This window comes from Limulus polyphemus, unplaced genomic scaffold (genome assembly GCF_000517525.1).
Source record: "Limulus polyphemus unplaced genomic scaffold, Limulus_polyphemus-2.1.2 Scaffold958, whole genome shotgun sequence".
In the NCBI taxonomy this organism is placed as follows: Eukaryota; Metazoa; Arthropoda; class Merostomata; order Xiphosura; family Limulidae; genus Limulus; species Limulus polyphemus.
Window position 1 is genome coordinate 295,096 of NW_013666568.1, and position 23,659 is coordinate 318,754.

The 23,659-nt window shown below is 32.8% G+C and overlaps 1 protein-coding gene across 2 annotated transcripts in view; it reads left to right on the forward strand.

Moving 5' to 3' along the window:
* The window catches only part of LOC106461433 (triple functional domain protein-like), a 202,341-nt gene that overhangs the window by 172,143 nt on the left and 6,539 nt on the right, over positions 1-23,659 (forward strand). For both annotated transcript variants that reach the window (XM_022388406.1, XM_022388407.1), the window contains exons 36-40: positions 2,459-2,717; positions 15,630-15,729; positions 20,775-20,886; positions 21,537-21,620; positions 22,979-23,164. In XM_022388406.1, coding sequence (XP_022244114.1) covers positions 2,459-2,717; positions 15,630-15,729; positions 20,775-20,886; positions 21,537-21,620; positions 22,979-23,164 — 741 coding nt within the window. The remainder of the gene's footprint in view (positions 1-2,458; positions 2,718-15,629; positions 15,730-20,774; positions 20,887-21,536; positions 21,621-22,978; positions 23,165-23,659) is intronic.

Sequence of the window (23,659 nt, forward strand, 5' to 3'; positions counted from 1 at the left end):
TTACCTGTAGCACCATCCAGCGCCGATGGTGTTAAGTGGCTAGTAAAATCGTGTATGGATTTACCTGTAGCACCATCCAGCGCCGATGGTGTTAAGTGGCTAGTAAAATCGTGTATGGATTTACCTGTAGCACCATCCAGCGCCGATGGTGTTAAGTGGCTAGTAAAATCGTGTATGGATTTACCTGTAGTACCATCCAGCACCGATGGTGTTAAGTGGCTAGTAAAATCGTCTATGGATTTACCTGTGGCACCATCCAGCACCGATGGTGTTAAGTAGCTAGTAAAATCGTCTATGGATTTACCTGTGGCACCATCCAGCGTCGATGGTGTTAAGTGGTATGGCCAGGAAAGGGAAATTGTAAGAACGTTGATTATCCGGAAAGTCGTCGGAGAATTCATAACAAGAACAATTAAACGTACATTGCTGTACGTAAATAACTATGAAAAGTATGTGGATATGAAAATTTGTTCATCTAAGTAGGTAAGACAAATTTCCCACTTTCGCGCCAAATTTACGTACTAAAAGGGGCTTACGATTAAATACGTAGCATGGGGCCCAGGGTGACCCTATTAGTTCGTACTGTTACTTTTCATGTTCTGTTTTACACTTAGTTATAATTTTCGTTGGAATCGTTGTTGCTCAGAAAGTCTTTATTATCAATATCTTTCTCCTTTAGGACTAATTTGCTGAGACCATCGTATATACATTTATTTATTGAGAATTTTTTAAATATGTATTATCCTTGGTGGGTACGTATTACCGATCTTCCATTCCATACTTGTTTCAACAAAATTTGTATGTTTTTTAAAGTAGAAACGTATCAAAACTCAGACGTCATAGAAATGTATGTCTTTGTTATGAACAACGCGAAACTATTAAACAGATATATCGCAGTTTTATACTGATGGATTTCTGTTTTGTCACTCGTGGCTAGGGTTGCCACCTGTTACATATTTTACAGAATAGTTTATCACTCAGTTGTAAAATACAGCATTCTGTTTTAGGTAAGAACGAAACGCGATTTGTGCTTTATTATGCTTAGAGGGCAACATTTTATTTTTTAATCCTTAGTGTTTGACTTTACAAAAATGTAGAAAATTATCAAATACTAACACTACACCAACGAAAGTGTATCTCATTTTAGAACAGTTCAGGTGGCAACTACACGCATGAGCATCGCGTGTTGCTCAATAATATTAGGGCCTTTATGAAATAAATGTCGAATCTCTAACAAATCTTTTGAAGATTTATTTGATGCCGTTCCTCACTATATAAGTCTAGTGCCTTTTAAGAAGGTTCTCGACGTCTATTTTAGGACTTGAATATGAATTCGGTATGTAATTAAGCTATTGGGTTTCTATTCTGAAAATTAAAATATACTCTTTCATGAATATAACCATATATGTTCTTTCGACTAGGAGTAGAACTGTATATTTATAAAATACAGTACTCTCAATAGGTTTATCATCGAAATCGCTGATGCATGCCTGAAGAACTTTCAAGTTTCACGTTAAAACTTTAAAAAGCAGCTTACAGAATGAGAAGTTATATTGTGAATTTTCCTTCTTTATTGTCAGGTCCAATTTCATAATTCATAGGCTACGTCGAATCTTCAGTTGTTCCCCATCTTCGGGTCAAACGTGACCAGTGGCTGGCGTGCTGGACTGTAGATATGCGGACCCAATTTTCGCATTTTGTTATCGCAAAAACAAAATAATAATCACACTCCGCAATTTGTAGCCATGGGTGTGTTATAAGGGTAACGATTAAATATCATTGTTTGTTCAGACAAGAGTAGCCCAAGGTAGGCGATGTTGACTAGCTAGTTGCCTTTCTTCTAGTCTTCCATTAAAATTTAGAGACGGCTAACGCAGCTTTGTGTGAATGTTCGGAAACAAACTAGTTCCTTATCTTTAGCTCGACAAAGTAAAGTTACTATTAGTGATAGCACTTTTATACTTAGTTAAAATTAAGTTGTTTTTTTTTATTTATAGGTATTACATTCTGAAAATTAAAAAAAATATCATGATGGACTTAAAGTATGTAGATGAACATTTGATATACAGTTAACTATGTTGTGAGAATTTACAATAATTATTTAAGAACGTAATAAGTAGAGATGAAAGTAAATTTAATTACATTCTTTATCTAACAAAGATTGTCATTCCAAGAATACAGGAAACTTCCGGAAAACAAAATGTTTACAAACTAGAATGGGCTTAGAAGACCATGAACCTTTACGTCTTGATATGGGAAGAACAGTGTAGCTAATTTTTAAACGCTTTTGCAGTTGCAATCACTTTGACTAATGTGGTTGGTTGGTTTCTTTTCATCTTATTTTATCTAAAATTGTCCAGTATGATTTTAGAAAACGTGTTATCGCTTATGTAGTTCGTGATCGTTTTATTAGCTTCAAGAAGGGTTATAGAGGTTGTAACTGTTTGATTTATTTTAGGGAACTGGTGAAGTCACGTGGGTAATAGAAGGACATGCTGCACCGTTGGGTTCTCAAGAGCTAAGTGTCAAATCTGGTCAGCAGGTAGAGCTACTGGATTCTGTAACTTCGGGCCCGGATTGGTGTATGGTGCGTTTGCATTCCCCTGGCGGTGAGGGTAGTTGTTCTCCCTCTCGGGAAGGTTTGGTGCCTTCTTCGTGTTTGAAACCTACACCAAGCATGCGTACTTCTGCCAACACTACCGGTACTGAAAGTGAAGGTAAGTTTTCCTGCATTAGTATCACCAATTTTTAACATATTATAAATAATATACTGTACTGTCTAAATATTCCAAGATTTTGTGAGTGAAAGTGAAGAATAATGTGTTACAATATGTCAAACACATCGTATCTTCCATACCCAGTGCCGACGAGACCTTTCGCATAATGCTAGGGTTCATCATACGACATAAATATTAGTGATTGAGACGCTGTTTATTTTGCATGAACAACAACTTTTATGGTAAAGTGTAATTTTGAACAATTTTATTTAAGTCATTTACAAATCAGAGGTAAGTTAAGGATTAATAACATTATTTATTTTAACACCGATTATAATCATCATCATTTATTATGATTGATAGTTTGATTGAACTGAACATTTTTAAAATAACATAATTGTAAGATTTAAACAAACGACAATTTTGTTATTTATAAAAGCCAATTCTTTTTACTGTAATTTTTTAATACTGAGCTTATTTCTTTTATCATAAAGTGTGAAATTACAGTAACTATAAAAAAAACAAGCTATTTTCGTACATATACATGCACTTTATATTAAATGAAAAATGTATATTCTAAATAGTTATCTACATAATATAATTATAAAGATCTATGCAAATAAGTGAAATCTTAAAAAAGAGACATTTTACATAAAGAAGGCAATTTTTTAAAATGTTAGTTTTGATTTTTTATGACTTATCAACAATTATTTCTTGTTACAAAAAAAAAGAGAGATAATATCGAGTTTAAACATTCTTAATGTATTTGAGCCATTTCTCCAGAAGAGTTAGACCATCTTCAAATGAGCAGTAGAAGAATTTTTAATTTTTGGTGCTGCTCTTTTAAACTAGGGTATTTTAAGTATCACGTATTGACTATTTTGCTGGATTTTTATGCGTAGAAGATCATATAATAGAATTTAAATATTTAGTTATGGTTCATTTAATTGATTTAATGAACAGTTTTTAGCATAAATCCATTATTCCTTATTCAAGTGTAAGTATGATTCTTAAGTACTGTTTTCTACGTGTTTAAAGCAGTACAAAGTAATCCAAGTTTCAAAAATCTGGAAATATTATAAATTGTATGCTACCTAATTAAAAGGATTTATTTTGCTGCTATATGTTAGCTATACAATCACTTCTAGTCCTGTGTTTGCGCGCGCGCGTAAGAGAGCGTGGGTTGATGTATCTCTCTTGTAAGTACGCGCTCTTGAGTCTGTGTTGGCTTCGTACCATAATAGGACGGTTGGGTCTTGCGGTTATTTCAAGGACTTTGTTCTTTTTAAGTCTAACACCACCAGGATTTTGGTTTGAGGATATTGAAAAAACGCAAAATTTCTATATGAAATTGCTTTTCTTATACTTCGAAACTTATAAGAAGAACTAACTAATTTATAATTAATTTTAAATTACCAACACGGCTATCGTTAAATTACTTGTAAGACTGACCTCCGACTGGTGCGTTAGGGTAAACTTTCCCCTCTTTAAAAACTTCAACAATATCCAAACATTTGGTTATGTATTGCGAAATGTCACCGAGTGATAGCGCGAAAGTTCCTACTTACTATGTACAGGTAATGTGAAATCTCGTTTTAGTAATCCTGAATGATGTGTAATAATGTTCTGTAAAATGTATTCTAGGTAATTATATGTAATATTGTAAAAATGTAGTTAAATAAATGACTAGTTTTATTCAGTGAACTTTATTACTTCACGTCATTAACTATACAGCACTTCAAGATACGTTGTTCAATATACTTAAGATATATAATTTCAAAATAAATAACTAAGAACATAAATTTGGTATTTTTTCTTGGAACGAAAGATTTAAAGTTGCTAGGTCAGTGAGTAAGTGCTTATTGTTCATTGGGTGAATATACATTTTCATTTGTAAAATTAAAACGTTTTTTGGTTGTAATTGATACATAAAACCGTCGTTACTTGATGAAACTCGTAATTACGGAATTGAGGGGGGAACAAAGACAATTGTACGTTTCACAAATACTTCGTTTATTACCGACCATGGTTTTACCTTTACTGGTGAAATCACAGTCTTTAATATATGTTGTTAGGTTGAGGATAATGATACTTATTTTTAATTGAGTGACAAATAACTATTTTGAGGCCTGGTGTGGCCTTGGTGGTTAGGGCGTTTGGCTCACAATCTAAACCGGGCGTCGAACATGCTCGATCTTATAGCCATGTGGTGGGTTAAATGTGACGGTTAATCCCATTCGTTGATAAAAAAAAGTATTCCAAGAGTTAGCTGTGGCTGCTGTCGGCTGTTTGCTTTTCCTATGGTCAGCAGCTCAAAATTAGGGACGACAGTAGATGAAATTAGTAGCTTTGCCATAAGACAGAAGAAATGAGCAAACAACTAATAGTTACTTGTTAAAGGAATACAATGATACTTTATTGATAGTTTTTGGCCGCGGCATAGCGGCTCATAGAATTGCTCCGAGTGTTGTTTGTTTGTTTTTTTTTCTTCTTCTTCTTCAAGTTCAAACTTTTAGCTCGTAGCTCCATCTCTTGAACGATTTGAGATCTAATTTACGGCCGTGGCTATTGAGGATTACCTTATGTTAGCCGCGGAATAGTGACTCATAGAATGGCTGAGTTGTTGTCGTTGTTTTTTCAAGTATAAACTTTTAGCTGATAGCTCCGTCGTCTCTTGACCGATTTGAGATATAATTACGGTTTTGGACTCTTGAAGGTTAAACCCTTTCGATTGATGTATTCGATTATGTCCAAGGTCTCATAGGTTAATTTCCTCTAATCGTGCCTAAAAGAATTTCACTTTGAGGTTAGGCTAGTAGAGATTCTGATGATTAATAAAATCCAATCAGGTATACGCGCGCCCCACGTTTGGTATTGCTGGCGCACAAAAAATATAGCTAATAAAAAGGTCTCGTTGTGCCGTGGATATTGAGGATTTCCTCTTGTTAGCCGCGGCATACCGGCTCATGGTATGGTTCTGAGTTTTTCTTCAAGTACAAACTTTTAGCTCATAGTTCCATCTCTTGACTAATTTGAGATCTAGTTACAGCTGCGGCTATTGAGGATCCCCCTTTTTTTTTCTAGTTAAATAGTCTGTTCATTAGGTGTATACAAAAAAAAAAATTCGTTCAGTGCGCATATACATTAACATAATTAACTGTTCTTTTAGTTGTACCTAAATATATTACAGTTAATTGTTCTTCAAGAAAGTGCTGTATTTGGGTGAAACGATTAAGATGATAAGCTGTCCAATTGTTCTGTATTTAATATAACTTTCATTGTATGATAAATATTGTGTTCTACGGGTGAAAATGACAACTTCCTTATTGCTTATTGGGTGTATAGCAGTTCGTTAGGTAAAATGATAATGCTGGAAATAGTACGTGAGATATATATATATAATAACGCATTTCTAAAATGCACATCGGACTAAAAATGTTAATTTATCATTCAATTTAATTGAAAAAGAAATGTAACGTTAATAATTATGCAGTGGTTAAAAATATCCCTTCGTTAGTTGTGCATTAGATGAATGTACTTGGATTTCTTTATGTGGTCAGGAGAGTTTCACATGACGTGTATGGAATACAGTTAGGGCCAAAAACTTCTGAAGAAATATGTGTGCTCACCATAAGTTTAAGTTGGTTTTGTATCGAACGTCCTTAGTTACTTCAGACATCTTGTGAGAATTGTATTTTAATAAATAGCCACTGAATTGAAATTGGATGAGGCAATGGTTCGGAAGTTGACGTTGTCGCCTTGCAAACTCTGTAAACAGTTCCCATGTTCAAAGCTGTAAAATTAAATAGCGGCGTGTTGTAACATATTAAACAGCTTAGATGACGTAGTTGGGACTGTTATGATCGTTACTAGGTTGAGGAGATTTTGGTGAAACTAGAGCATTTGTAATTATTAATTTGGTAAGTTTTTTTTCTACAAGTTTGAAGCCCTTTTCGTTTACTCCTCCCCCCCCCCTATAATGCGGCACTATAGTTAGTTAGGAAAATGGTAACTTTTATAATGCTGTGTTGAACTATAATTTTCAGGAGTGGTAGAATTTGATCAATAACTGATATTTTGTTTGTATTTGAGGTAAAAATTCGTTCTTAAAAGTGAATAAGAAAAAAAAAAACAACAACAAAACGATTTTTATCGTCTTTACTACCAGATACGTGTAATGCATTGGTATTGATAACTGCAAATACTACCAAACACAACAGAAGTTTGTGCTTGTGCAGTGTTAATAGAACAAGGGGGAATCCTCAAGAGCTGCGGCATTTGAAATTATTTTAGGAAGGATTAGAGCAAATTAATCTACGAGACCTTTATTTTCCTTTCTATTAACTAATTTTTGAGCGCCAGCAATACAAAGCGTGGGGCGCGCGTATACCCGATTCGATTTTACTACTCATCAGGATCTCTACCAGCCTACCCTCAAATTAAAATTATTTTAGGCACGATTAGAATAAATTCATCTATGAGACTAGACATGATCGAGTACATCAATCGAAAGGGTTTGACTTCCTGAGTCCAAAACTGTAATTAAATATATCCCAAATCGGTCAAGAGACGACGAAGCTATGATCTAAAAGTTTGTTCATGAAAAAAAACAAAAAACACTCGGAGCCATTCTATTAGCCACTAAATATGTAGTTGTGTTAATACAATAATGTGACGCCACAAGTGTGAGAAAAGCTTCTATATTCTTGGTTCTCGGTGAAATCCTGACAACTTGACATACAGTGCCGCCATGGATGGACTTAGGGTTAAAGGACTTTGTCTACAGCCCATTTCGAGAAAGAATATTTTTATGGTAATACTGTATAAATGAATACAATGTTAATTAGTAACAAGGTTAAAAAGTTACCGCTAATAAAGAAAGATCTACTTCCACACTGGTTATCGAGTTTCTTATTCAGTGATATATCTTATTTTTGATCCCGTGTGAGTATTTTTTGAATGCTTAGTAAAATTGTTAAACGACACAGTATTTTCACGAAGTGCGGATGTATTGTTTCTCATGGAAGCGGAAAACCTCGCATAGAAGAGCCTTGAGAACAACAAGGTTTAGGTTATGGTTACGAAAGATAATTCTCTAACGCACCACCACCAACAACAACGAATAAAAAATGTTGCAGTGGAGCTGGAAATATCTCTTGTTATTGGTATTTGAAGTTGACTAAGGCTCACAGTTTAAAATCTCAAGAGAAATATTTTTTATAAAAACTGGATTCACGACAGTTCCATCCAACCACTTATCCGTCAAATTCGTCGATGCAGCTTGGGTGCAATTCTTATTCCTCTGGTCTCCTCTATTATTGTCTTTTAAGCCAACATTCACAAGAAGAGGAGGGTTTGTGGAAAGTTTTTAAAGAGGTGTGGTTCGAGATTGACCTTTCCAACCTTTGTCGAAGCTCGATACAGTATAAATCGTTGTGTTGAATAACAGTATTTATTCATGGCTATCGTATTGACCATAATGGATGAGGAGAGGAAATGGTTTCAAGGGTTGCACGAGTTCTGAAACTTCATTCTTTTATAATTTGATTAATCCTCAATAAATAGCAGGAACCAATAAATATTCAAAAACTTTATCCCCATTCAAATAACTGCTTGAGCTATCATCATTCGTTTCAACGTACTGTTATGGAGAATTGAGTACGTTATATTAAAAGTATTTTGAAGACTCGCCACGTTGTTACGCGTCATATTGTCAAGCCCATTCTTTTTCTATCTGACGATCGTGCATTTCAACAGTAGTCCCTCAGCGAAGTTTATATTGCAAAAGGTCCGTCGTAAGTGTCTTGTCCGAAGCATACCACCACTTCCTTCACAATTGATCTTTTTTACAAGGGCGACGATTTCATAGCGCCTACTTTAACCCTCCGAACACACAGAAAAGCCAATCACTGCGTGTGACAACTTGACCAGTACATCTTCTTATAGAGTAGCATTAATACTTGTTTCTTTCTTCAGCTGCTTGAGGTGAGCAGCGATTGAACAAGAAGTTTGTCTGGAAGCCTTATCTTGGTGAATACATACCTCGTTTCTAGATGAAGATCCTTCTTGATTATGTTGAATAATGTTGCTTTTGCCATTGCTCTTTTTTATTCTTGGATTCACACCGCTGCACTTTGCTTACCACATCTGTAGTACGAATTGTGGAAGATCTTTTTCTGGATGGCCCTGGTGCTCCCAGTTAAAACGTATTATTTTGTTTTCCAGTGTCAGTAAGTACAAGAGATATTCCGTCTTTGAAATTTTAAATCCCCGCTCTGAAAGTATCATTATGATCTGTGTGTGTATTGCGTTGGAAAGGGATGTAGCATTCGCTCCCAAAAAGCGATAATTTTCGATGGCATGACACTACATACGAAAGACAAAGTGTCAAAATAATGGGATACATTCCTTTCCACCGCGACTTTATATTGGCCGCGATTGTCACGTGACTAGCGGATTTGCGTATTCACTATCGTTTTAATATTATGTACTCAACCCTGTATTAGTAATAACCAAAGAGAGTTAGTATTCCACAATTTTCTTACCTCAGCCGAAATCATTGCCCTTAAGTATTACCACTTTTTATCATAACGATTTTTCTCGTGTTGTTTTTAAAGACTTTCATTTATCAGCAAGAACAAATTTAAAAGTCATTCTTACTTCATTTTTTTATAGTTATACGCATTTTTTCTACCTCATTATGCTAATAAAATGAAACCAAACAAAAAAGTTATTATTAAACATACGAGCAAATGATCGCCACAATAAAATATTGAACCCTATCCGTTAAGGTGGGTTAACTAATTAATTACTAGATAATTAAATATTTATACAAAACAATGCGTCCGCAAAAGCACTCCAACTAGGTGTTTAAGTAAAGAAGGCCTTTATGAAAAGAAAAATGTAACATTGGTGTTTGTAAAAGAAACAGCAGAAGGGAATACGAAGTAAGCCAGACTTATAAGAAAAGAACCCACATTGTACCTAATAAAAGTAGAGGGAGAAGAAGAACATACATAACATGTTAAGCTCATATGGAACAAATACAACTTGTAGTCAGAAGAGTAGTGGGTGTAGAAGGGATGAGAGTTTTTGAAATAAAGAAATCGCTTTATTTTTGCGCCTATACATTTAACACGTTTTCGGTGAAGTGAACCGATAGGCATTTGAGATACTTGCTTAGCACGTTTAAAACTTATCTGTTTATGTAAATGAGCATGAACTGTTGATAGTGTTTAATTTTTGGATGAATTTCATATAAAAAATGTTTCTTATTTTTATTTATTTTTTAATGCGGTACGATAATATTTTTATTCAACGTACAGTTGAATGCCAGAGGTTACTTCATATAATAGAGATAGCAAAGAAAGCTGTAGGAGGCTATAATAGTAGGTGAATCAATATAGAAAAACTCCTTTTGTAAAAGACCCTCCCGGACGATATGCAGGTGTAACGAGCCCACCTAGCTAAGATACAGCCGGGCTAGGTCTTCTTTACCAACTATCTCATCCCTGGATCCCATGTCTTGCACATCCGTTGCTAGGATACCGTCTAGTTCGTAAAGAAAAACTTCCAACCTCCTTTACTTATTGACGTAATTCAAGGATTGACCTTGGGGTGTGAGTCGGTGTGAAGCACGTGCTCTATATAACAAGGCAACACTCAGCTATGTTGAACATTTGTAGGAAACATCACGTGCGCTCCGAACTGTGCGCAAATCATACCAGTTGATGCTTGTATGTTACGGCAGAAATGACTGCAGTTCCGCCATTATGAGAGATCACATTAGAAATCTGTTGTTACCATGTGCTCGGGCACTGGGTATCATACTGTGTTGTGTTGTATCAGGTTGAAGAAGCACTACACCAGTAGAACAGGTGAGATAAACAACCAATTCTTGGTGATGTTCCCTGGATTCCACTGTTATTTTGATTTTGTAACTGACATAATTCACAGATGTTTAAATCTGTAAGCGACATATTTCACGGATGTGTTCCTGTTAAGGTTTTGAATAAATACATTTGATAACAAATTGAAAATTAAGAGGCTTTCACCGTTATTCATTAATCAGTGTATTATACACATCGTTATTACATGTTGCTACTTAACATACGCAGTAAAAGACAAAACAATATTAATGGCTATTCGAAATTCCTTTAGAGATTAGTGTATATTTAACAATATGTTTTCAAATGATGTACGAGAACAGCTACATCATACAGGTATGATGTGCCAACACATAGCATTCTTTACATTATAAAGGTTTTAAGTTGGGGCCTTTAAAATATCCCAAATGGGAAGGTTATTTTGCATTTTTGGCATAATTATCTCAGTGTTGATGTTTTTTTTTAATCATAGGTTATACTTAAACGTCAGTGTGGTTGATCGTTAGTTGAGGGAACCAATCAAAGACAAATTATGAGAGAGGTAGTAAAGAGGTGATAGGTATGAGGAGAGGCTATAATGATGTTAACTAAACGGATTTTAGTTAATTTTGATCTACAGTATTTTACTCGTGGCCACCACGGTGTTCTCTCTAACTTTTACACACAATTATTGAAAGAGAACTGAAATCGTGTCCGTCCAGAGGCAGATGTGACCTACTTCATGGAACAAAGGAGCCTTCTACTGTTACAGCTGGACTGAGGCAATCAATAGCAGCCCTTGTTCTGAAGCTGTTTATTGACTAATCATAGGCCAGTGGGAGCCTGTAGCCTGGCAAGATAACGCTTGTAGTCTAGCGGAAGGTGTAGGATATTTGTAATGTCTTGTGGTATTCTGAGTTGTGAAGTAAATAGGTGTACAGTATCTGTAATGTGATGATGTAGGTGTAAATTACCTGCAGTGTGAAGTACCAGGAAAAGAATGTCTGTAATTTTATTTTTCATTTAAAGTGATACAATACAAAAATCCTTGTTTTATATTTTTCTACAAACTGAGCTTTTAGAAACACTACATTCTTTCAGAGATACAGCATAAATATTCGTATGTAATTTGAAATAGAGGTAGAAAATACATTTAATAAACAAGGTGAAGTTTACCTGTAGCGTAATGTACTGGGCTTAAGTTGCTTACTGTGTAATACACCAGATTTTAAATGCCTGTAATATTTTTTTCCCACCAGAAGAATTTGTATAAAAATGTTTGCAGTATAATGCATCAGATGTAAGAAGTCTATAATCTGTTTTCCACCAGCAGAATGTAATATAAAAATGTTTTCTATATAATGCACCAATAATGCTAAAATGTTTTTCTACCAGTAGAATGTAATATAAAAATGTTTTCTATATAATGCACCAATAATGCCAAAATGTTTTTTATACCAGTAGAATGTAATATAAAAATGCTTTCTATATAATGTGCCAATAATGCCAAAATGTTTTTCTACCAGTAGAATGCAGTATGAAAATCATACAGAGGTTTAAAATATAATGTGCAGTATGATGTATGAAGTGCACATATCAGGTTTACAATACAATGGGCAGTATGATATATCTGGTGTATAATATAATGTGCAATGCAATTTATCAAGATTATAATACAGTGTGTATATATATATATATATGTGTGTGTGTGTGTGTGTGTGTGTGTAATATATCTGGTTTAGAGTTCAGTATGTAATGTGATGTCCTAAGTTTAAAATTATAATATGCAGTGTGATCTACCAGATGTAAAGTAAGTCGTAGACCGATCTTCAACCACTGATCGAGGTATTATTTTCTGTAGTTAAATATCTCAAAATGCATTGATGGTTTTCCTTCTTACACTTAGAAAATGAATGATATTGTTAAATTCTTTGTGTTTACTTCGATGTTGGTATCACTGATTATTGTTTAAAAATGGGATGAATCATGAAGAGGCAGCAAGGAATCGTGTGAATATTATGAATGATAAAATTAATTTGGTATATTTACATAATAGCTTCAAAAATGTGACCTGTAGTCAGATTTCTGTCATATCTGAAACTATAAATGTTTATATTAGCTGGATATGAGAGAAAATGTGGTTGGGGTTTTTGGCCAATTGAGATTAAACCATAGTGGTATCCAGTATTTATGTCTTGTAGAGCTAGGTTTCTTTTCTAGTTCTTAAAATTCTGTTATTGTTCATTCAGTAGATTTTTTTCTATATAAATTTATTTGAAATGGAGATGCATTGAAGTTATTTAAAACACCAGTTGAAGATATGTTACCATTATATGCAATGTTATTTTTAAAAGATGGATGAAACCTATGATTGGCTCTTAACTAAACACAGACAGAAATTCCAACCAGCTAATTCTGTTTGCTGTGGTTGCTCAGGGTAATTGTTTTTTTTTAAGTACAATCATTTATACAGCACGTTTTAGCAAAAATCAGACTTGTAAGTGAAATAAACATATGTTTATATGTTCTACACCACACTTCTTAAATTTAATTTTAAAAATTGAGTACAGTGGATAAGCATGTGTTAATTGCAAATGAATGGTCATAATATCCAAAAAATCTAGCATTAACATGAAATTGTAACATTGTCTAACTACAAATTAAACTGTTACTTAAAAAGTTTTTGCTATCCTATCTTTAACATTTTTGTTAGTTGTTCTGTGCACTTCTTGTAAATCCCAAATAGACAACATGATCCATTACTTGAAGCCTTTCCTTGATAATAACCATTTGGCTGGACAAGTAAGGCTTACAGTATTGCCTAAGGTGTAAATAAATGATGTCAACTGATTACTATTAGATACTTACAAGTTTTACCATTTTTATTTTTTAAAGAAACAATTTTCAAGCATCAACCAAATATTAAGTATTTAAAAATATTAAAAAATCATATGCTAAAGTAGCAATATAGACATAATTTGTGGGAATTGTTATTGAATTTCATTGTTGCATAATTCTGACTTTCTCTCATGCTTAGGACAATAAATAGTAGATTTAGTAGATTTAACATTTTTACTAAACTACATTTACAGGGTTTTGCTTTCTGTATAGCATATATGGTAGGACCATGTAACCATCAAAGTCATGAACCCACAAGCAATTTGGTATGTAGATAATTTAAAAAAAAATTGTTTAAAAATCCATTAGGGTCGAGTCTGTCTTCAACACATCAGTAATTTAAGTTAAATCGTAATTTATAACGTAACAAAATTTATAAAGGCCTGTTTGTTTTCAAGGATTATAATTTTATCAGAAGTATCGTGCTAATCCATGGTCGTGAGGAGATTTTGACTTGAAAGCTGACATCCATGCTTTAAAAACAGAGATTTTGGGTAGATAAATCCAATCTTAATTTATTAGTTTGAAATGGTTCAGGTCACTGCAAACGTCTTTGGTCGTGTGAGTATTTTGAGGCTTGGGTTTGGTCACAGCAAACATCATTGGTCATGAATATTCAGAGACTTGGATTTGTTCACTGCAAACATCATTGGTTATATGTTTAAAGGCTTGGGTTTGGTCACAGCAAACATCATCAGTTATATATTTAATGGTTCAGGTTTGGTCACAGCAAACATCATCATTTATATATTTAATGGTTCAGGTTTGGTCACAGCAAATATCGATCATAGATGTTTAAAGACTGATTTGCTCAATGCAAACATCATTGGTTATATGTTTAAAGGCTTGGGTTTGGTCACAGCAAACATCATCAGTTATATATTTAATGGTTCAGGTTTGGTCACAGCAAACATCATCAGTTATATATTTAATGGTTCAGGTTTGGTCACAGCAAATATCGATCATAGATGTTTAAAGTCTGATTTGCTCACAGCAAACATCATTGGTTATATGATTAAAGGCTTGGGTTTGGTCACAGCAAACATCATCAGTTATATATTTAATGGTTCAGGTTTGGTCACAGCAAATATCGATCATAGATGTTTAAAGACTGATTTGCTCAATGCAAACATCATTGGTTATATGTTTAAAGGGTCAGGTTTGTTTACAGCAAACATCATTGGTTATATGTTTAAAGGGTCAGGTTTGTTCACAGCAAACATTGGTTATTTTGTTTAAAGGCTTATATAAAATAAGCACTTCTATATGATAAACTTATTATAATAAAGAATCTTGGCTGCTTTCCTCAAATGTAATATTTAACAGTATAGTGTATGCATTGTATATAAATAATTCATTCAAAAATCTACCAACAAGAATGGTCTTCCTGTATTCCTACAAGGCATTGGGCAGGATTTTGTGTTTGTCATACCTATTACCATTCCCATTCTAGATATTGCAATCAGTGCAATCAAGTTTCACTGTATCATTGTAATTTTATTCCCTTTCTTCTACTGACTGTATGTTTAACTGATCTAGTTGTATCTTCATTACTGACCATAGAGTATGTCTTATGTGCTGCATAAAATCCATTTATTTTTGATTATACTTTAAATGTTTTGAACATTGTTCTTCAATATCATTATTGGCTTACTGGCATAATTTTACCCATGCCATTGACCATTTGTTGTGTCACTGTGTTCTTCAGTAATATTATCAAGTTAGCAGGTGTAACTGTAACCATGTCTCTGACCATTTGTTGTATTAGTGTTTTTTAATGTCATTATTAAGTTAGCTGGTGTCACTGTACTAGCTGTTTTTTTATGGTATTTCATTAGCATTATTAGCTTATCTGATGTACATGTGCCATTTGTATTTTATAGTACTTTATTATTACTTTATTTTAATTGCTGTAACAATGCTTGTACCACTAATCATATGTTGTAATATTACTGTTTATTTGTTGGACATACTGTGTATTTGTTAGTGCTACAGTATTAAGATTTGTTTAATTGACTCAACAGTACATGTATCATTGACCATTTTGTACATCTTACAATACTTCTTTATTAGTATACGTGTAACTGAATTTATCATACAGGAATTCAATCTAACTTTTAACACCAATGTCCTTGTTGTGTTATCCTAGATGCTCCAGTGGCTGCAGGTGAAGCTGCCTCCGGGAACTCGGCCTACTCCCTGCCTCCTAACAATGTCTCTCCAGCCAATAAACGTCGAGGACCATTCCGGTAAGTAGGAGAATGCTACCATCATATTGTCATGAAATTAGTTTGAGTTTCTAATTGATAGAACAAGAAGGTAATCTATATAATTAAAAAATTGTATACACATACACTTAGAAGTAATTATGTATAAAATTGAACAGAAAATTGGAAATAGACTGCAACTCCAAAACTGTATTTGTGTTGAGCTATATGAGAGGATAGGTGAGGTCGAAAACTCCACTGGTTGGTATAAATGTACTTGTTTGTCTAGTACAAACTGTAGTGTATTGAGTTATGTTTTAGCTATTGCTCTTCTATGTGGTGCACAGTAAACAGGAAATAAAAAGCTCAAGCAAAATTTGGTAATTTAATTAAACACAAAAGTAGATGGAGATATGGGTGCGGAAGCTTGAAGTAAATTTATGCATTTTCAAATAGGCATAAAATTTGTCCAATCAAGATTTTTTGTTTTTTGAAATTTCATAGAAGTACATATAGAACACTACTAGTATGCTGTTTTTAACTTCAATTTTAGGTTTATATTGTTATAGTTATATCACATGATTTTGATTATTTCAAAAATTTAAGATAAATTTTCACAGTAAGGTTAGATATTAAAATAGTAAGTTATTACAAACTTTCATTTATGGCTATATCAAGGCAGTCAACAAATTTATTTGTCCTGGGTCTTCAGTGTATTGTTGTAAGAAAGCTATGATGGCACTTGTAAAACTTTGAAAAACTAAAGCTTGTCTTCATTTTGCACACTATATAACTATTTGCATGTGAAATAAATTTGGTCTTCTCATTATCTATTTTATAAATCACGTTAAACATTTTTATTTATTTGTTTGTTTGTTTGTGTATCATTTCTTTGTTAGACCAGTTGTCTTTGGTAGTAGGTTAGGCTAAGTGTCTCTATATCTACATGAAGGTTGAAGCAGGTTAAAATCTCATTATTTTCTCATAAACCCAGTTGAAAGTTAGCTATTTGTGTATATTGTATGAAGTCTAGTCAGGTAAAATATACCTTATTTTGATTCAGTTTATTATAAAGAGGTGTATGCAAACAGCAACAACTGTTGTAATCACAATTAAATCTGTCATTACCATTGGCACATGTATGTCGCAAACACTTATATATACACATAATCCTTCTTTTAGCCTTGAAAAGTGTGATATTAACCACATAAAGAAAGTTCCAAAATTTACCAGTTTCAAGTTTCAGATATGGAATGAAATATCCACTTTTTTTTATTGTTTATTGTGCATCTAAAAATAAACCTGGTACTGGGGGGGTTATTTAAATTTTATGAAGAATATGTGTACAAAAAAAAACTTAAGCAAGCCACACTCTGCAGATGTGTTTTTACATTTGCAGATGTTCATTACGTTATATTAAAATGATTTTGGAGCCTCAGTACATTGTTACAATCCATGTTGCCATGTTTGCTCATGAACTATCATATGACCATGCATCTTGACAGTATCTCTGCAGCTTAGTTTTCATTGTAAAACTGCCATGCTCAAAGCACACCACTCTTCCCTGCATACTTTTTGTAATCTCTTTATTGTACAAAGATGACAGTTTATCAACGTCTATTTCAACAATCGAATCACACATAAATACATAAGTACTGCGTCTGGTGATTTGACCAGTATGGTGGGACAGTGGTAAGTTTATGGACTTACTATGCCACAATTCTGGGGTTAGATTCACTGCAATGGACGTAGCAGATAACCCAATGGCTTTGCCCTAAAATAAACAAACAAACTTTGCTGATCTGTCTTCATATGGAATAGTATGAATATCTGTTTTGTCCCAGAGCTGCTTGAGGTAAGCAACAATTGAATGGGAGATAGGACTGGAAGCCTTATCTTGGTGAACCAGTTGGCTTTGTTTCCAGTCTCATATACTTGTTGAGTTTTCTGTGGTATGTAGACAGCCTTTGCCTTTGACTTGTGTATCCATTGATCCTCACTTGTTAGAAACACTGCTTACCACAGCTGGGGAATTTCCTATTGCAGGTCTTTATTTCTATAGTAGCACCCAAGTTGTTCTACATTATTTTCTTTTTCAATACTATTAAGTTCAAGGGATATTTTCCTCTTGGAAATTCTAAATTCCTGACCTGAACACAACCTTATGACCTGGGTGTATGAATATTTTGAATTGAAATGGACTGTTAGATACTCTTTCCAAAAGTGATCTGTTTTCAGTAGTATCACACTATCTACAACTACCAAAATATAATTTTTATACGTACTGTTTCACCACAAATTTATATCAGCAGTGGTTGTCATATGACTAGCTGATTTACATGTTCAAAATTGTTTGAATATAATGTACTCAACCATTTGTAGAAATAAGTTAACACTTTAAAAGTGCATTTTTCTAGATCTATAAACCAATATTCCAGATTGTATAGCTCATCATTAGCCAATCACATCTGGACATCAAGAGTGCTTATTTCAGCAAGTACAGCAGTCATAATTTTTCAAGATGTTTGTTTGTAAAATGTTAAAAAATATTGAAATGTGATGGAAATAATGTCACATCTGAGTCATGTAAAAATTTGTCTCATGGGAATATGGAATTATTCTTTTGCCCTGTGTACAGAGAAACTGAACTGAAGTACTTCTAACTGTACATGAGACTTTGTTACAAAAATACACATAGGATCCAAGAAAAGGAAATTTGTGCCCACCTTTATAAGGCAATAAATTCAGTTTTAGTAGCCTTCAAAATTTATATAAGGTATTTATGTGCCTTTTAAGAATGCTTTTGTCTCTGCTACTAATTGTTTCATCTCTTTATACACCATCAAATGTTTAATTGTTTCAGTGTAAAGCACTTTGTTTGCCAAGGGGAATTGAACCTAACATTTTAGCGTTGTAAGAACATAAACGTTAAATCACATTACTACTGTATCAGGAAACATGAATATTCACTATGTCCTGAAAACTTTCTTCTGTTTATTCAGTTAAAAGATGTTGGTTAGTTATTTGTACTAAGCTTTTCTTTTTCACGTAAATAAATAAATCCCACATTTTTTTTTAAATGAAATGACTAACCCAGAATAATTATTTGTGTGTCTAGACTGCAGTGTAAATTGGGTAATATAAATATATATATTTTTATATTGAGTTAATTTAGCTTATCTTAAAATGAGTAATTATAATTATGTACCATTTAATTGTGGAAGTTTCTTCTTGGATGAATGAAATCATATGGAATTTATAAAGTCCACAACTTTATTGTACTAAAATGTAGCTGTTATAATAACATCAAACTTTCTGTTGCAGAAATATAGTTTCTGTAAATAATAACTACTTTCTATCATGCAAAGACAAAAATGAGACAGGATTTGCAGTTAGGCCATATGGCTGATGTACTAACCACTTGTAACAGTTATTGTAAAGGTAGTAAGTAATAAAGCCTTTTACTAATAGAAATTGTTAGGATTGAAGTTAAATTCCTTTGTGGAAGGGAGTTTTTTAGAACTATTTTATTTTCACGTTCTTTGTGCAGATATAAAATACAATTGTCATCTAATTACAGTTCATAGTCAACGAAAATATAAAAAAGGCAAACTTATTAGCAAATTTATTGCATTATTTTCAACAAGTCGGTTAGTCTCACTAATCAAGTTTGTTAAGAGATAAGGACACTAAATGTGCAAGGTTGCAGTATAGACTATTTCAGATTCTGATATTTAATAAACAGCATTTTTATTATTTGTGTTTAAAGTTTGGTTAACTTCCAGACTTGACCTTCTGTAATTTGTGACAGAAAGCCTCAACTGATTACATTTTGGATCCTGTGATAGTCTATCTGGCGTGGGAATACTGTTTCATCACATGGCTTTCAGTCTTTGAAGTACAAATAAACAGCATGATTAGATTACATTTGAGTATTTGTAGTTTCTTTTTTCATGTTAATTATGTATTAAATTACATTTCACTTCAGTATAGTCAAAGCAAAGAAAGTTAAACTATTGACTATAAAAAACTTGGTCAAACTAAGCTCAAAATTTCTTAAACTTGACATCTTTAAAATATATAAATATAAATTACTTGAAAGACATAACGTCTAAACTTCAAATATAAACCTATTGCATATTTTCATGATACATAAGTTTGGATGATATAAATGCATTTTGGAGTTTGTCCTTTCAACTGTTTTTTTGAAATCTCTGTGTGTTCATTTGGAGAAAAGTTACCCTTAGAAAATGTGCTCTCTGAGTATACATGCGAGCTTGCAGTATTAACCAGTAACCTACTACCCATTGTTTGATACGAATATTTGATATTACATGTATCTTAAGATAAAGTTTTATATGTGTTTGAAAAACATGTTTTTTTAGATTGACATCCATAAATGTGTCAGTAGAAACCACTGTTAAAATAAGGTATATATTTTGAGAGAAATACTCTGTTAATTGTTTATTTTATAAGGTTGCTTATAGCTAAAACCAAAAGAACTAGCACTATAAAGTAAGTTAATATATATTTTAATATCAAAAGATGTGTACCAAGAATGTGTATTTGTTCACCTCAAGTATTTGATTAATGAAGTTGGACCCACTGTTTTACAGTATTAAAGGACTTTTTAAATTGTACCTATACTGAAATAAGTAATATATGAAGAATTTCATTTCTATATTTGTTATTGTATTGATTTTGTATATAAAAATAACTCTTGAAACCACATTCTGTATGTGTGTTTTTATGTCTAGAATTAAATGGTCACTTCTAAAGCCACAGTTCTTTGTAGTTTTATTCTTTCTAGAAATAAAAAATCACTCTCAGAGCCGCTTTTCTCAATAGTATAGTTCTCTCTATATCTTGAAACAGCATATACTACCAAGGATAATGTTTAAGACAGTTTATTTCAATTATATAGTTTAGTTTCAACTTATTCCTTACCATAAATCAAAATGACGTTAATAAAAAAATTGTTACTGATAAAAGCTTTTTTTTTTGAAAATTTTATGAAAAATAAATTATTTGTATATAAAATCACTTAACATCTATAATTATTGACTGACTGTTTGTATTTCATACAGAAAATGGCTGTCAAATCCTGTAAGGAAACTGAGTCATGGCCGATTGGACAGAACTTCAAGTGATAGTACTAAGCCTGCAACTAAAAAGTCTTCTGCACCACATCACTGGAAGGTTTATATTTCATTCAGTGATAACAGTTGTTTTTAATCTCAAAACAATATGAAATCGTATTAAGAGTTATATAAGAATATGTTAGTAAGAAGGATTCTTCTTGATTTATAAACATGATAATCTGAGAAAAAGGTCTTATTTTCTGAAACCTGTATACTTCCATTTTGGTATTTTATTGTTAGGTTGGTTTCTCAGTAAATTTTATCTTTATGTTTGCTGTTATATAATGCTTGGAAATGGCTTGATGACAGGTGATGACAAAACCTTGTCAAAACGTTGTACATTTACTGTTATGTTAAACTTATATTAAAGTTTTTCTTCATTACCCATTCAAGCTGTCTCCAAGCATTAGTCTGAAAGTGGGTACCTCGTCATCAAATCGAATTTGCTGTTACATGTTTTTCCTCAGTTTTAAGTTAATTTTTTAAAACTTCTTCATGTAATTTCTCTCCAAGTTAAGAGTCGCTACTAAATTTTGTATGTTGTTTTTAGTGTGCTACAGTTTCACTGAACAATTGATACATGTGCATTTGCAACAAATGTGAGTTATTGTTAACTTCCTTACAAGATTTAAACCTTTGTAGTAAAGTTGGATAGTAGTTGGTTTAACATCAGTATGATTTAGAATTTAATTGTTTTGTTTTTCCCAGTTGTTGAGTGGGAAGGAAGAAATGGGGAACAAGCCAGCATCAACTGGTGCAGTAGTCAAACAACCTGAAGAACAGGGAATAGAGGTTAGATTATCATTTATCAGTTGCCTTTATAGTGTAATTTAAAGATTTTTCAAAATACTTCATATTTCTGTTCACACATTTTTTTAAATCGCTTTCAATTTAGTTTACTGATATTTCAAAATGTCCTAACTTACTTCTCATAGAAACTTTGGTCAGCTAATAATCAGTCACTTAATCTTTGTTTTTAGTAATAATGTTCCTAGAATGATTTCAGGTTAGCTGTTACAAACCACTGGAATAAGAAAAGTGTTAAGAAGTGAATCATTTAATAAAAGCTGTTTCTAATTTGAAAGTTTCATTAAATTTTTTTAACTTTGATTCTTTTAATCCTAAGAAGACAAGAAGCTTTTATTTTCACATACAGACCCACACATCCAATAAACTTTCTATATTTTTGTCATCTCTCCATGTGTGTAGCTTTAAAGAGGTAAAAACTAAATTTATTTTTGAACTCTTTATTTAGCTTTAAAGATGCATCTTCATTTTATCTGTCTCTTATTAGTTCGTGAGATGTGATATACATTTATTTTATCTATCATGTGTGTGTGTATATATATGTAATGTATGTATGTGATAGATAAAATAAAAGCTTTAATTATATCTGCTACAGTTTGTGGTATGTGTATAAACAATTTTATTCTGAGTTTGTTTTTGTAATACAGGCTTTCATTTTTTTTGTCACTTTTTATTGTTTTACTCGAGAGATAAAAATTATTTTCTCTGTCACTCGGTTTTCAAGGATACGAGTTAAAACTAAATCTTATCTGTTATCCTTTGTTGCCTTTAGCTTTAGAAATAGGCCATAAACTTTAATTTTATCTCTTTAAAGTTTCAGGCATTTATTTTCAGATATAAATCTGTTTTTTACTTTTACCATTCCTGTTCTCTCATGTCTGCTGATATGGAAGTACATAGATTTTGAAAAGCTTTTTTTATGCATAGTATTACACTATGGACAAGTTTTAATAGTACTCTTTTTACAAATGTTCTGTGAATACACAACCAGCTTATGTGTAGTATTGGTAGTTCTTGGTGTACTCAGATAGACTGTGAATCCTAGTTTGTAATGAACAAGTATTTTGAGCCTGTTGCATGAAGAATAATTAGCCAGATTTGTTTATTATTTTGTATGACTATTGATGGAAACTCTGTATTTAGATTTTGGATGTAGTTACAATTGACATATCAGCCATTTAATTGGCCAAATCCTTTGTTTTTTGTTCATTTAAGACCTTGAGATTTCTAAAGTTGGCAGGATTTATTGTGTATTTTTTGAAATCTAATTTTGAGTTTGTTTGTTTTAAACTTCGTGCATTAGTTTTCCAAGTCAAACTTAAACATTTCACTTGATCCACCAGAAATCTTCTCCATTGAAACCTCGGTTGACTCAAAAATCTAAGTCTCTTGATCTAAATGGTGGTGCGTCAACAGAAGAAGAAGTTTGCGATGTTGAACTTCCACCTCCCATGAAGATTCAAGATCACACTTTCACTCCAGTACCTCCGCCGCCTCCTCTTTCATCAGAAGGAGGTGGAGACAAAATAGTAAGGCAATTTTATAAAAAGAATGGATACAAAAAACTTCAATTATATGTGTTTTTGTATCATTTTTCTATACCTAGTGCATTTTTGCTTCCCAGTAAATTGTATGGCAGGGATTGAGAAGGCAACTCATTGTATTTATGTGAGTATCAAGCTTTCACTTACAGAAATTCATTTAGTCACTTAAACATACTCTTCACCACTTCTTATGCAATTCTGAAATTATGGAGGAGTTGAATTACACACTAGATATGGAAGATATGAAAGACCTATCAACATTGAGGTCATGAACAATAAGAGGCTTGCATTTATACTGTTTTTTGCATAACCTCAAAAGACAAAATCCTGTTGTATCATAACTTACAAACTTATATTGGTAAAGGATTGTGCAATGTTTCTGATCCAGTAGGGGAAAGTGGCACATAATTACTCTTTGACAATTCTTTTCCAAGTTGTTGGTGTGCTATCCTTTTCAAAATTAACAGTCCATGTAGGTAC